This window comes from Bos javanicus, chromosome 2 (genome assembly GCF_032452875.1).
Source record: "Bos javanicus breed banteng chromosome 2, ARS-OSU_banteng_1.0, whole genome shotgun sequence".
NCBI classification, from domain to species: Eukaryota; Metazoa; Chordata; class Mammalia; order Artiodactyla; family Bovidae; genus Bos; species Bos javanicus.
In genome coordinates, this window is record NC_083869.1 from 90,119,980 (window position 1) to 90,133,141 (window position 13,162).

General features: G+C 36.8%; 2 protein-coding genes across 2 annotated transcripts in view; one reads left to right on the plus strand and one right to left on the minus strand.

The window, feature by feature from the left end:
- Positions 1 to 7,323, plus strand: part of STRADB (STE20 related adaptor beta) — a 31,536-nt gene extending 24,213 nt beyond the window's left edge. The window contains exons 5-12 of the mRNA XM_061381645.1: positions 866 to 987; positions 1,897 to 2,005; positions 2,857 to 2,980; positions 4,023 to 4,194; positions 4,495 to 4,599; positions 4,763 to 5,007; positions 5,967 to 6,009; positions 6,469 to 7,323. Coding sequence (XP_061237629.1) covers positions 866 to 987; positions 1,897 to 2,005; positions 2,857 to 2,980; positions 4,023 to 4,194; positions 4,495 to 4,599; positions 4,763 to 5,007; positions 5,967 to 6,009; positions 6,469 to 6,612 — 1,064 coding nt within the window. The 3' untranslated portion in view covers positions 6,613 to 7,323. The remainder of the gene's footprint in view (positions 1 to 865; positions 988 to 1,896; positions 2,006 to 2,856; positions 2,981 to 4,022; positions 4,195 to 4,494; positions 4,600 to 4,762; positions 5,008 to 5,966; positions 6,010 to 6,468) is intronic.
- A 5,021-nt stretch (positions 7,324 to 12,344) lies between these two features.
- C2CD6 (C2 calcium dependent domain containing 6) overlaps positions 12,345 to 13,162 on the minus strand; it is a 126,066-nt gene continuing 125,248 nt past the window's right edge. Inside the window, exon 18 of the mRNA XM_061431005.1 lies at positions 12,345 to 12,824. Coding sequence (XP_061286989.1) covers positions 12,534 to 12,824 — 291 coding nt within the window. The 3' untranslated portion in view covers positions 12,345 to 12,533. The remainder of the gene's footprint in view (positions 12,825 to 13,162) is intronic.

A 13,162-nucleotide genomic window follows, 5' to 3' on the forward strand; every position in this document is an offset into this window, starting at 1 on the left:
AATTGTGGTATGTACATTTGATGGATTATTACTCTGCCAGGCACCTCTGTCCCTGGGATTTTCCAGGCAAGAATACTGGAATGGGTTGCCATTTCCTTCTCAAGGGGATCTTCCAGATCCAGGGATCGAATCTGGGTCTCCACACTGCAGGCAGATTCTTTTACCATCTGAATATTGGAGTAGATTGCCATTCCCTTCTCCAGAGGAACTTCCCAACCCAGGGATTGAACCCTGGTCTCCTGCATTGCAGGCAGATTATTTACTGTTTGAGCTACAGGGAAGTCCTGTTATTACTCTGCAATAGAAAGAAATTACTAAAACATGGATGAATCTTAAAAGCATTATGCTAAGTGAAAGAAGCCAGACCCTAAAAAACTGTACTCCTTATGATACTATTTACATAACAAACAAATTATATCAGTGGTTGCTGGGGACTTGGAGCAGGGGATTGCTGAGTAACATTCTGTTGTTGAAGTATGTCACAACTTGTTTATCAAGTCACAGTATTAGCCATTACAATAGGTATATAATGGTATACTGTGTTTAATTTGTGCTCCTCTATCTTGAACATCTTTTCATGTGCTTATTGGCCATTTCTTTTCTACTTTTTGGCTTGCCTGTTTAATCTTCTGCATAATTTTTAATTGGGATGTTTGTCATTTATTATAGAGCTGTAGGAGTTCTTTATGTGGTACCCTGGATGTGAGTCCTATCAGATACAAATATTGTTAATACTTTGAGTCAGTGGCTTGCCTTCCCATTTTCTTATCAGTGTTTTCTTGAAGAGCAAAAGTTAATTTTGATAAAGTCCAGGTTATCAGTTTCTCTCTTTGGTTTTTAACATGAGTTTTACGTCTGATTTTAGGAAGGGGATTTGACAACTTGACTTCTGTCCATCTTGCACGGCATACTCCTACAGGAACACTGGTCACTATAAAAATTACAAATCTGGAAAACTGCACTGAAGAACGCCTAAAAGCTTTACAGGTAACAATACAAAAAAAAAAAAGATACATCTAATTTAATGTCTATTTGAGGAGATACATTTGTAAGAACTTTTCTTTTTCACAAATTAGTACTTCTGTTAGAAAAAGGTAGATTCCTTTCTTTTAATAAACATAAAATTACAGAATTGGAAAGAAAGGAAGCCAGATCAATGAAAGAACAAATAAATTCAAACTTTGGTGTCTACTCTAAGTTCCTTCAAATGAATGTCATATTTGAAACACTGGTCTGAAATTAATTTAAATATTCCTCATCAGTCCAGTCACAAATAATAGGAAAATAGAAAAAAACAAAGGCAAACAGTTTCTTTTTCATACAGCTAAGTTAAATTAGCTTCTGAATTGATAAATTTTAACAGATTGCATTTCAGGAATATTATAATACTATTTCCATTGTCACTAATCATTTTTGATATAAAAAGAGAAAGGATTTCATTTTTATAATGTATTTAACATATTTGTGCACATGTACATTGAACAGAAAAAGATTGGAAGAAATTATACTGAAATATTAACAGTGGTTCTATCATTTAGTGTTAGAAGGGACTTTTATCTTCATGTTTTAATGTATTTTTTAAATGTTTCTATCATAAGAACACAGAACAGTTATTGAATATGACCTCTGGAGTCAGACTGTCCTACTTTCATTAATTATGTGCTCTTGAACAAATTTTCTATCTTGTTTTTAAATATTCTCTTCTATAAAATGGGAATTACAATGCCACATACTCTGTGTAGTGGTTGTGAGATTGAAAGACGTGACAGTACAAGAACAGTGCTTAGTACTAAAAAACTCCATTATTAGTACTAGTAAGCTGCCACTGCTGTTATCTTCATTATGAAGGAAAAACCATTGTTTTTAAATGTCTTGTCTCTTGTGTGTCTATACTAGAAAGCAGTGATTCTATCCCACTTTTTCCGGCATCCCAATATTACAACTTACTGGACTGTTTTCACTGTTGGCAGCTGGCTTTGGGTTATTTCTCCTTTTATGGCCTATGGTAAGAAAACTCATTTTAGGTAAAATAACTCATGGTTTAGCCTGGATGATGTAATTTTAAGGATGAGTGTGATCTTAGATTTATGGTTTACTACTTTTAGTTTATAAACCTGGCCAATTTTAGATTTCATGATATATTTCTATATCTGGTTCATGTTGAATTTAGTCTTCAGAAAAAAAGGTAGAATGGCTCTCATGATCAGTGAAACCACCTCTGATTTCTCCAAGAAATCCATGCCTTTGAACAAACTGTCTTTTTTCCCTTCAGTTTCCTTTCTCTGTCAATGGAGAGCTGCTATTTTTCTTCAAGTAGATGTAGTTTTCCTATTTGTGTACACCATCCCTGTCTTTGTTTCTCTGCATTTGTAAACTAATTTAACTGCATTGTAAACATCTGTGTATCTGTCTTCCTTCTCTGGATTTGAGCTTCTCAAGGGCAGGATCATGTATGTATTTTTCCTTTTGGTGTCCCCAGGTACTCATAAAATACCTAGCATAAAGTAGTGATCAGTATAAATAAATGGATTTTAGAGGTTTGATTTTTTTTAGAATGCTTTTATGGATTGCCTGTGGGTTTAAAAATATATATATTCTCACACAGTATGTATTTTTTCACTAATAGTTGAAACACGCACTAATATTGAGCATTATTAATTCACTGTCCTAATCTCTAGCATGTCATTAGAAAAGTCTTTTTAAAGATTCTTGAAAGGAAATTACCTTTGCATAGGAAAATGGTTAGACTCTAAAATGTAGCATGAGTGTATGTGTTGATTGTTGATAAGAACATTTAAAACATAGAAACAAAGTCACTTTTAGTGTTCATCTGAGGATTTCAGGGGTCTCTTTCAGGTTCAGCAAGTCAACTCTTGAGGACTTACTTTCCTGAAGGAATGAGTGAAACTTTAATAAGGAACATTCTCTTTGGAGCAGTGAGAGGGTTGAACTATCTGCATCAAAATGGCTGTATTCACAGGTATGTACTTATTTGTACTTTACAAAATGAAAGAATTTGAGAGGAAGAAATATTTTAGGGAGCTTTTAGGAAGAAACAGTTGAGTGTTAAAATGGAGGATAGGAAATTTGCAAATGAATATTGGGGGAGGAAGGGACCAGTAGTTAAAGTAGATGCTTACATTTTTTGGTTCATTCACCAGAAATGTTCAGCCCACCTCCTCTGTGCCAAGTGCTTTGCTCAGCACTGGGGTGAAATGCCTGCCCTCCAGTGAGCTCATGTCTCAGTGATGAGGGATACAAGAACCTGCCTGTTTCAACTATAAGCTGTGGGGAGTGGGATCCTAGTTAGCTCTTGTGTTTTGTTTTTTTCTTAAGCAAATAAAGAGCTGCTTTACCTGCTTTTCAGCTTTATGTCATGTTTATATTGTATACAGGTTGTAACTAAACCTTTGATTTCTTAAGTGTTTTTGTATGTAGCACATTGAGATTATCATACTAAATACCAGTTCTCTAGTGGCCAAACTGTAGGTACAGAAGTGATCGGCTGAATGTTGAAAACAGTGCTGCTCTGAGATACTTGGGAAATTTTTTTCCTTTTTAATTAAGTTACTTTTAAATAAGCTTGTTTTCTTATTTTACCTCCTTAAAGCTTTTTTTCTTACAGTTTATTATTTCTTAGCAGCATTCTGGTTAACTGAAGATTTCTAACAGATAGTATTCTAATTAATCAAGCTTTTATTATACTTTACCAGACTATTGGCCATCCTGCTCTATTAGTTTCCAATTTTCCATGTTTCAAATGAAAAACAAGGCTTTTCTATATTTGACAAAGGAAATTTTTATATTAGGCATGTCTTTATAAATTTTGTTAATACCATCAGAGGCTATCTTTTATTGGATAATATTGCATTTAACTTTAAATTATAACTTCGTGCTTTAAATATTATTTTATAAAGAGTATTTAATTTCCAAGGGAATACATGAATTTATTCTGACCATATTTCTATTCTTTCTTTCTTGGCCAATTTCTTAGTATTTAGGATTGTTTCTTTTTGTTCTAGGAGTATTAAAGCCAGCCATATCCTCATTTCTGGTGATGGCCTAGTGACCCTCTCTGGCCTGTTCCACCTGCATAGTTTGGTTAAGCACGGACAGAGGCATAGGGCTGTGTATGATTTCCCACAGTTCAGCACGTCAGTGCAGCCGTGGCTGAGTCCAGAACTACTGAGACAGGTCAGGTGTGGCCATTGCATTGGGTTGTCTATGCGTCTTGAGTGTCTTCTGAGTTTGACAAAAGGACAATTGTGCCCTTACATTCAGACTGATGAAAGGCCTACTGCAAGACTTTTTTTATTCTTTCTTATCAAAATTATTGTTAGGAATTTTTAAATGTATATCAAATATTAGGTGTATCTTGATTTCTCACGAGTTTTTTCCATTATTAATCACCATCCTTTATCAAAAAAAAAGCATATGTATATAACTTTTTAAAGGGTATTTACACTAAAGGACTTCAAATTAATTGTTCTATAGGATTTACATGGATATAATGTAAAGTCAGATATTTACAGCGTTGGGATTACAGCCTGTGAATTGGCCAGTGGGCAGGTTCCTTTCCAAGACATGCACAGGACACAGGTAAGTGCTGCCAAAATTCCTGAACTACTTTCCCTTCACGAGATCCCTTATGTTCTAGATAATTTCTTTTAAACATCTTTTAAACTCTTAGGATCCTTACTGTCATTGTTATTGTTTTAATATTTTGCCTGAAAAAGGTTGAAGGAAAATTTTCTTCTTTTAGATGTTATTACAGAAACTGAAAGGTCCTCCCTACAGTCCATTGGATGCCAGTATTTTTCCTCAGTCAGAATCCAGAATGAAAAATTCAAGATCAGGTGTAGACTCTGGGATTGGAGAAAGTGTACATGTCTCCAGTGGAACTCGCACCGTAAATAGTGACAGATTGCAAACACCCTCCTCAAAAACATTCTCTCCTGCCTTCCTCAGCTTGGTACAGCTCTGTTTGCAACAGGATCCTGAGAAAAGGTAATACCGGTCAGATCTAAATAGCATAAAACATCCGTGTTTCATAAAAGTTTTTGTGATATTTGCTTCATGCCAAGTTCAAATCTTCTATCAGTCTTTTTTCCAAAAAACTATAGACTAATCCAGAAAATACCACTGCCTAAAGCAAGTAGAGACAGTGAAGAAATGGGAAGAATACTAGGTTTGAAGTCAATACTTGGGCTTGAGTCCCCACTGTATCATTTCCTAACCGAATCCCCTTACAAAAATCAGTTAATGTTTCTGGACATGAGTTACTATGCTTATGTTAAGCCATTTTAGAAACTTCCAAGCAGTACAAGAGTGTTAGTTGCTGGTATTAAAGTAATTATTATCATAGATAACTATTAGCATTAATATTTTAGAAATAAGGTGTCAATTTTTTTTTTAAGCTCCTTAATGCCTAGGATAATTTGTTACAATTAGTTAGTGCCTAATAAATGTTAAGTCATGGAGTGAAAGTAAAGGTCACTCAGAATTCTCCAGACCAGAATACTGGAGAGGATAGCCTTTCCCTTCTCCAGGAGATCTTCCTAACCCAGGGATCGAACCCAGGTCTCCCACATTGCAGGTGGATTCTTTACCAGCTGAGCCACAAGGGAAGCCCAGGAATACTGGAGTGGGTAGACTATGGAGTGGGCAGCCTATCCCTTGTCCAGTGGATCTTCCCAACCCGGGAATCGAACCGGGCTCTCCTGCATTGCAGGCGGATTTTTTACCAACTGAGCTATGAGGAAAATCATGGAGTAGTTGAAGACAATCTCTAGAATTAATTAGTCAAGGTTGAAGCTAAGAATTGGACCTCTTTACATACATCCTTTTTCCTTTCAATTTTTGTATATTGAGTTTTATAGCTTTAAACTTATGTTCTAACAGTTTAAACCAAAATATCTACATTCTAATAGGTTCTTTTTTTATAATTTTTTAAAAAAAAATTTCAGGCCATCAGCAAGCAGCTTACTGTCCCATGTTTTCTTCAAACAGGTGAGCTAATTTATCTTTGTTGTCTAGATGTTTTTTAGTACTATTACAGTCACATCATTTTGTTAGCTTAATGGGACAGTTTGGTTACTGAGATTCTTAATAACTTTCTTACAAGGTAAAATTAAAACAAAACATTTTTGTAGACTTTCTAAAATAAAACAAATGGAATATCATCACATGTTACTTTATTCTAAGTTTATATTTTGATTAATTTAGAGGTATTTTTCTATATTGGCTAGAAATGATGGAGGGGCAAAATAATTCTGATAAAAATCAGTTTATTTGGTTAGTACTACTTCTTGTTTTCAGATGATCAGAATCAAAGGCATGTTTAAATGAAAATACCTAAAACAATTTAAACACTTATAACATGACTTCTTTAAAAGTTATTTATTATTTTTTAAAAGTTAATGTATTGAATTTATGTGCCTTCAACCTTATTTTGAGTTTATTTAACAGATGAAAGAAGAAAACCAGAGTTCAATACTTTCACTGTTGCCTCCTCCTTGTCACAAGCCATCAATATCACTGTCTCCAGCATCACCGTGGACTGAGCCAGAATGTGATTTTCCTGATGAAAAAGACTCAAACTGGGAATTCTAGGGCTGCCGGATCCTTTTATGTCCTATATACTTGACACTTTCTCCCTGCTGCTTTTTCTTCTGTATTGCTAGGTACAAATACTAGAATTATACTTGAAAATACAGTTGGTGCACTGGAGAATGTATCATTTGAAACCACTCTGTTCAAAGGAGCAGGAGTTTATAGCCCGTTTGGTTAGCTCAGAGTGCTCTGACAACTCCAGGGAAACTTTGGAATTATTACTCTAACTACATTTAGTATCATCTGTAGATGACAGATGACATGAAAAAAATACTCTTCCCCAAGCTGTGACTAACTCTTCTTTTTGATCTCTCAGTATGATTTTTGAGCCAGTTAAATTTTTCAGAATTTTGCTGCCCTGAGGGGAATGAGCCCACAGAGGACAGTGCTTCTAAGTACATTTTTTACTTCCAGATCCTAGCCTTTTTGATCAGCCATTGTTAAAACAACAGGGTTTTATCCTGGCGTCAAACCCTTTTCTGATAGAAGGGAAAATGCTTATACTTTCCCACTTTCTTCTGTTAATATTTCTGGTAATGTCAAACTGAGCCTCACTCACATTAAATGATTCACTTGAAATACACACAGAAGTTGTAATTTGTTTTTTTTTTAAAGGGGCTAAAGTAACAGTTTTCTACTTATGTAAATTATAGATCCTAAATTCATGCACTCCATGGGAGCTCAATAAAGATTTATTGAATTGAGTTTATACTTAATAATTTTGTGTGGTTTGACAGAGCTAAAACATAGATTATAATTTGTTTTGCCAAGGAAAGCTCTTTCTCAGAGAAATAGATATATAACCTCTTGAACTGGGGACAACTTGGTATTTGATTCAGTGGAAGCAGATCTTCCAGCCCTTTATATGATTATTCTTGCTCCTGTAGGGGGTACAACATATAAAGACATAGAGAACTTGAGGTTTTACCTTATTAGCCAAAGGGGCTATGCTGTCTTAAAGGGAATATGTATTTTGGACTGTGATAAGTTGGGTTTACCTCAATTAGCAGATTTTACTTGCACACACTTGACATTACATTAAAAATTATTTTTAAATGATTGCTTTAAGACTTGATACTAATGAGATAAATAATATACAAATTAATAGTTAAAAACACAAACCTTTTCATGTTTATTGGCCAGTCTCCCTCAAGGATGTTTGGGTTACTCCATCAAGAAGCCTCCAAGACTTGCCAAAGTAGAGAGAGACGAGACAAGTACCAACTGAGGCTTTGAGGTGGGGCTGTAGTTGGGGGTCGGGGAGCTATAGTTCATCTCACTAACCTCCTAAATTCCCCTCAGCAAGAGGAACCATAGAGGAAATTCTCCAAAATCTGTGTGGAGAGTCAATATGTGTACTGCAAAAGGTGACTGGAGGCCAAGGTACAGTGCCTCTCAGTTCCACTATATTAGGGTTCTCCAGAGAAACAAAGCCAGTGGATTTTTTTTTTTTTTAAGTAGTAAATATAGTTGACTTACAATGTGTTAGTTTTAGGTGTATAGCAAAGTGATATATGTATGTCTCTCTCTCATGTTCTCTTCAGATTCTTTTCTAGTATAGACTAAAAGATATTGACTATAGTTCCCTGTGCTATACAGTAGATCCTTATTGTTTACTTATATATAGTAGTGTGTATCTGTTAATCCCAAACGTCTGATTTATCCCTCCACCTACTTAACCCTTTGGTAACTGTAGGTTTTCTGTGTATTTGTAAGGTATTTTTTTTCATTGGAGGATAATTGCTTTACAATGTTGTGTTAGTTTCTGCTGTACAATAGTGTGAATCAGCTATATATGTGTGTGTGTATATAACCTCCTCCCTCCCACCCCAGTTCCACATTCTACTCCTCTAGGTCATCACAGAGCTTAAAAGGAACAAAAAAGGAATGAAATTGAATGAGATTTGGTCAGTTACAGTGATGTGTATGACCCTAGAATCTGTCGTACAGAGTGAAGTAAGTCAGAAAAAGAAAAATATTGTATATATATGTGGAATCTAGAAAAATGGTACCAATGAACCTATTTGCAGGGCAGAAAAAGAGATGCAGGCATAGAAAATGGACTTGTGGACACATGGTGGGAAAGGAGAGGGTAGGACGAATTGAGTTATCACTGACATACGTACACTACCATGTGTAAAATAGATAGCTAGTGGGAAGCTGCTATGTAACACAGGGAGCTCAGCTCAGTGCTCTGCGATGACCCAGAGGGGTGGGATGGGGCATGGGGTGGGAGGGAGGACCAGGAGGGAGGGGGCATACGGATACTTACAGCTGATTCACGTTGTTGTGCAGCAGAAACTAACACAATATTGTAAAGCCATTATATCCCAATTAAAACAAATTTTTTAAAAACTGTTAACTTTTTTTAGTTAATGATTTGGGAGAATAGCATTGAAACATGTATATTATCATATGTGAAACAGATCGCCAGTCCAGGTTCAATGCATGGGACAGGTTGCTCAGGGCTTGTCCACTGGGATGACCCTGAGGGATGGGATGGGGAGAGAGGTGGGAGGGGGGTTCAGGATGGGGAACACATGTACACCCATTAAAAAGAAAAGAATTTTTAAAATAAAAAAAAAATGGTTAACTTTAAAAAAAAAAAAACAAAAACAAAAAAATTAAACATCCCATAACCAGTTAAAGCTATGGTTTTTCTAGTAGTCATGTATGGATGTGATAGTTGGACCATAAGGAAGGCTGAGCACCAAAGAATTTTTGCTTTCAAACTGTGGTGCTGGGGAAGACTTTGGAGAGTTCCTTGGACTGCAAGGAGATTAAACTAGTCAATTCTAAAGGGAATCAACCCTGAATATTCACTGGAAGGGCTGATACTGAAGCTGAAGCTCCAGTACTTTGCTCACCTGATGTGAAGAACTGACTCATTAGAAGAGACCCTGATGCTGGGCAAGATTAAGGGCCCGAGGAGAAGGAGGCGACAGATGAGATGGTTGGATGGCATCGCTGACTCAATGGATGTGAGTCTGAGCAAACTCTGGGAGATAGTGAAGGACAGGGAACCTGGCATGCTGCAGTCCATGGGGTCGCAAAGAATTGGACGCGACTGAACAACAAAAGAAGTAGATATGGTAATTAACAGCCTCCCTCAGAGTGAATGCCTTAAATTTTGTTCCTGAGGATCCTGGAATGCTGTATCAGTTTTTTTTTCATCACTGTTATAACAAATTAACACAAATTTAGTGACTTCAAACAACCACAAGTTTATTATCTTACAGTTCTGGAGGTCAGAATTGTAAAATGATTTGGCAGGGCTACATTCCTTCTGCGAGCTCTCGAGAACTTGCTGCCTTTTCCAGCTTCTAGAAACTTCCAGCCTTCCTTTGCTTCACAGGCCAGCATTACTTCAACTTCTGTTTCAGTGATCGCACCTCTGTCTTTCTCTGACTGACCCTGCTGCTTCTGTCTTAAAAACCCTTTTGATTATGTCAGGCCAATTCAGATTATCCAGAATAGCCTCTCTATCTCCAGATCATTAATCACAGCTTCAGAGTACCTTTTGCCATGTAAGGTAACATGGTCACAGGTTCCTGGGATTAGGTTGTAGATATGTTGTTGACTGGGGGTGGGGGTGGGGGCAGTTGTTATTCTGCTTACCATATGTGACTGATCTCATCTTGGTATCTGCTTTCTGAAGGATCCAAACTAGCCTAGCCCCTTTGGCCAAAATGTCCCTCCATGAGTTTCTACAGTACTTTCCCCAACAACACTTGTGACTCTAATTCTGTGTTTATGTCCCCAGTATACTGAGGATGTCTTGAGAACATTGTCTTATTCACGAGTATATAGTGTTTAGCAAAATGTTTGGCATTAGACATTTAATAAATATTTAAGGGATTCTTTGAATAAAGGGCATGGGTCTTCTGCTTTTGCTGATTTTTAAAAAGACTTGAAAAAAGTTTATTTCCATGGTAGGAGATTTTTGACTGTGTCACAGTATTGCCATTAAAAGTTTAATGAGGCAAAGTGATTTGAGATTTCCATCTAGTAAGTTATTTCCTCCTTTACTGCAAGCTAGTAGTAGTGAGAGTCACTCAGTCATGTCCAACTCTGCGAGCATATGGACTGTAACCTGCCAGGCTCCTTGTCTATGGAATTCTGCAGCCAAGAATCCTGGAGTGCATAGCCGTTCCCTTTTCCAGGGGATCTTCCCAACCCAGCTCTCCTGCACTGCATGTGGATTCTTTACCACCTGAGCCATCAGGGAAGCCCAGGAATATTGGAGTGGGTAATCTATCCCTTCTTCAGGGGATCTTCCCAACCCAAGAGTCAAACCAGGGTCTCCTGTACTGCAGGCAGACTCTACCAGCTGAGCTACCAGGGAAGGCCTTACTGCAAGCTAGATCAATGGTTTTCTCCATAAGTGTTGTTTAGTTGCCTCTTAGCTGTCAAATACATTTCTCCATGCTTCCTCTGCTCTGCCTCACTGGAAATTAAACATCCCATGCTCCCTCACTCTCCCAGTTTCCAGGACTTCCCTGATGGCTCAGACGGTAAAGAATCTGCCTGCAAAGCGGGACATCCAGGTTCAATCCCTGGGTTGGGAAGATTCCCTGGAGAAGGGAACGGCAACCCACTCCAGTATTCTTGCCTGAAGAACTCCATGGACGAGGCTACAGCCCATGGGGTCGCAAAGAGTTGAACATGACTGAGCGACTAACACTTTCAGAGGGCAGAAGGAGAGAGAACAATTCTCACTCCTTGCCCCACTCCCCAGTTTCTTGTTGTGTCTCTCACTGGTTGTATCTTCTTTGACTTCTGGCTTTAGGACTTGGGTCATACCACTTCTTCCTGATGTCCTGAGGGGTGGTATTTTCTCCTCTTGCTAATCTCTGGATCGCCACATCATCCCTTTTAGTTTCCTAGCCCTGTTTTCCATTACCCATGAAACCAATTCCCTATGTTCCTTCTACTTGGAAGATCCAAGGGTATTTGTGCTTTCCAAGTCATACTCATTGATACATGCGCCGGCAACTTTGAGAATTGCTAGAAATTCTTGGTCTCCCTCCCAAAATTACTACTTTGATTATGCTATTAAATGAGTGATCAGGAATTAATGTTTTCCATCTATTTGAATTCTATTTGAACTCCATAGACTTTATGATTTATGGTAGAAAATGGAAACTGACAAAAATTCTATAAATTGAAATTCTTACTTTTCAAGAGTAAACCAAAGTTTAACAATATTCAGATATTGTATTTGGTAAGAATAGAACCAATCTCTTGGTTTAAATCCTATGCTGATTAGCTAGATACTGTAATGCAGTTTCTTTTTTTTATACAGTTTCTTCCTGAGTTCTGTGTTATTAAAGAGGCTGTTTCATAGTCAAAGTTAGAAAGTCACTCCAGTGTATTAGATGCCTCAGGTCTTAGTACTATTAAACCTGTTTTTTATTATCTTTATAGTGTTAAAAGCTGTAGTATCAGATGATATTGAAATTAATAGATGTTCTACAGGCCCAGGGAGTTGCATACTATTGAATCTAGAGCTCAAGAGTTAAAGTATATTCATACCAAAGGCTAAACATACATAACTTCAAATAGAGACCCTGAAATTGGGTGGTCAGGGATAATTTAGAGCATAGCAAAGATTTGGGAAATAAGAGAATAGTGGAAAGGGGGAAAGCTGGGAAATAAAACTTTACTAATGAATACATATTTCTGAGTTTGTTCCCTAAGGTTCACAAACAAAAACACATTTACATCAAAAGTGTTTCTTTTTCATTTTAATTAAAACAAAATGGTTCTAACAAGATGAAATTTGGTTACTGATTCCTATCACACAAAAAGGACTGATCTCCAAACCATTTTGCTAATTGGAGAAATGCTATTCTTTTGGCCTCACATATCATTCTGAACTGTTTAACATTTGGATAATATCACAAATGAGCAAACATTTTTCAATATTCTCTTTTAATTTTTTTTTTTGGCCGCATTTTATGGATTTCATACTCTGGGATTGAATCATTTATATGAACTAAGCCTGCTGAAACCATTCGAGGACTTGTAAATTTTCCAGTGTAGCTTTCTCCTCTTTTGTTAACCTCTGGAGCAGTATATGGTCTTGCAAAGCGTTTGAACTGATTATGGCTATCATCTGGGCTCTTTTCTAAAAGCCTTGCTCTTGATTTTGCATTTTCAAGATGCTTAAATGAAGTCACATGTAATTCCTCAAATCTATCCGAACAATCCTAAACATTAAAATAAAAGATCAGGTTGGTGAGTTAGATTTCTTAAAAGTGCATTTTAGATTTACAAGGACTAAAGTTTATAATATCAACAAAGAATGAGAGCATTCAAATGTTTTATAGATGGTCCCTAAATTCAGACCCTACATTCAACGCCTGCCATCAGATACCATAGAAACCATACTTAAAATAATCTTATTGTTTCAAAGAATCTGTTGTTTCAAAAGATGCAAGATATGAAGCTGGAAACCATAAATCTTAAGGGGTCTTCAGGGGTCAGACTCAGGCAAAGCCAGCCCTAATTCTCCTCTAATTTAGCTCTTCCCCAACCCCAAATATAA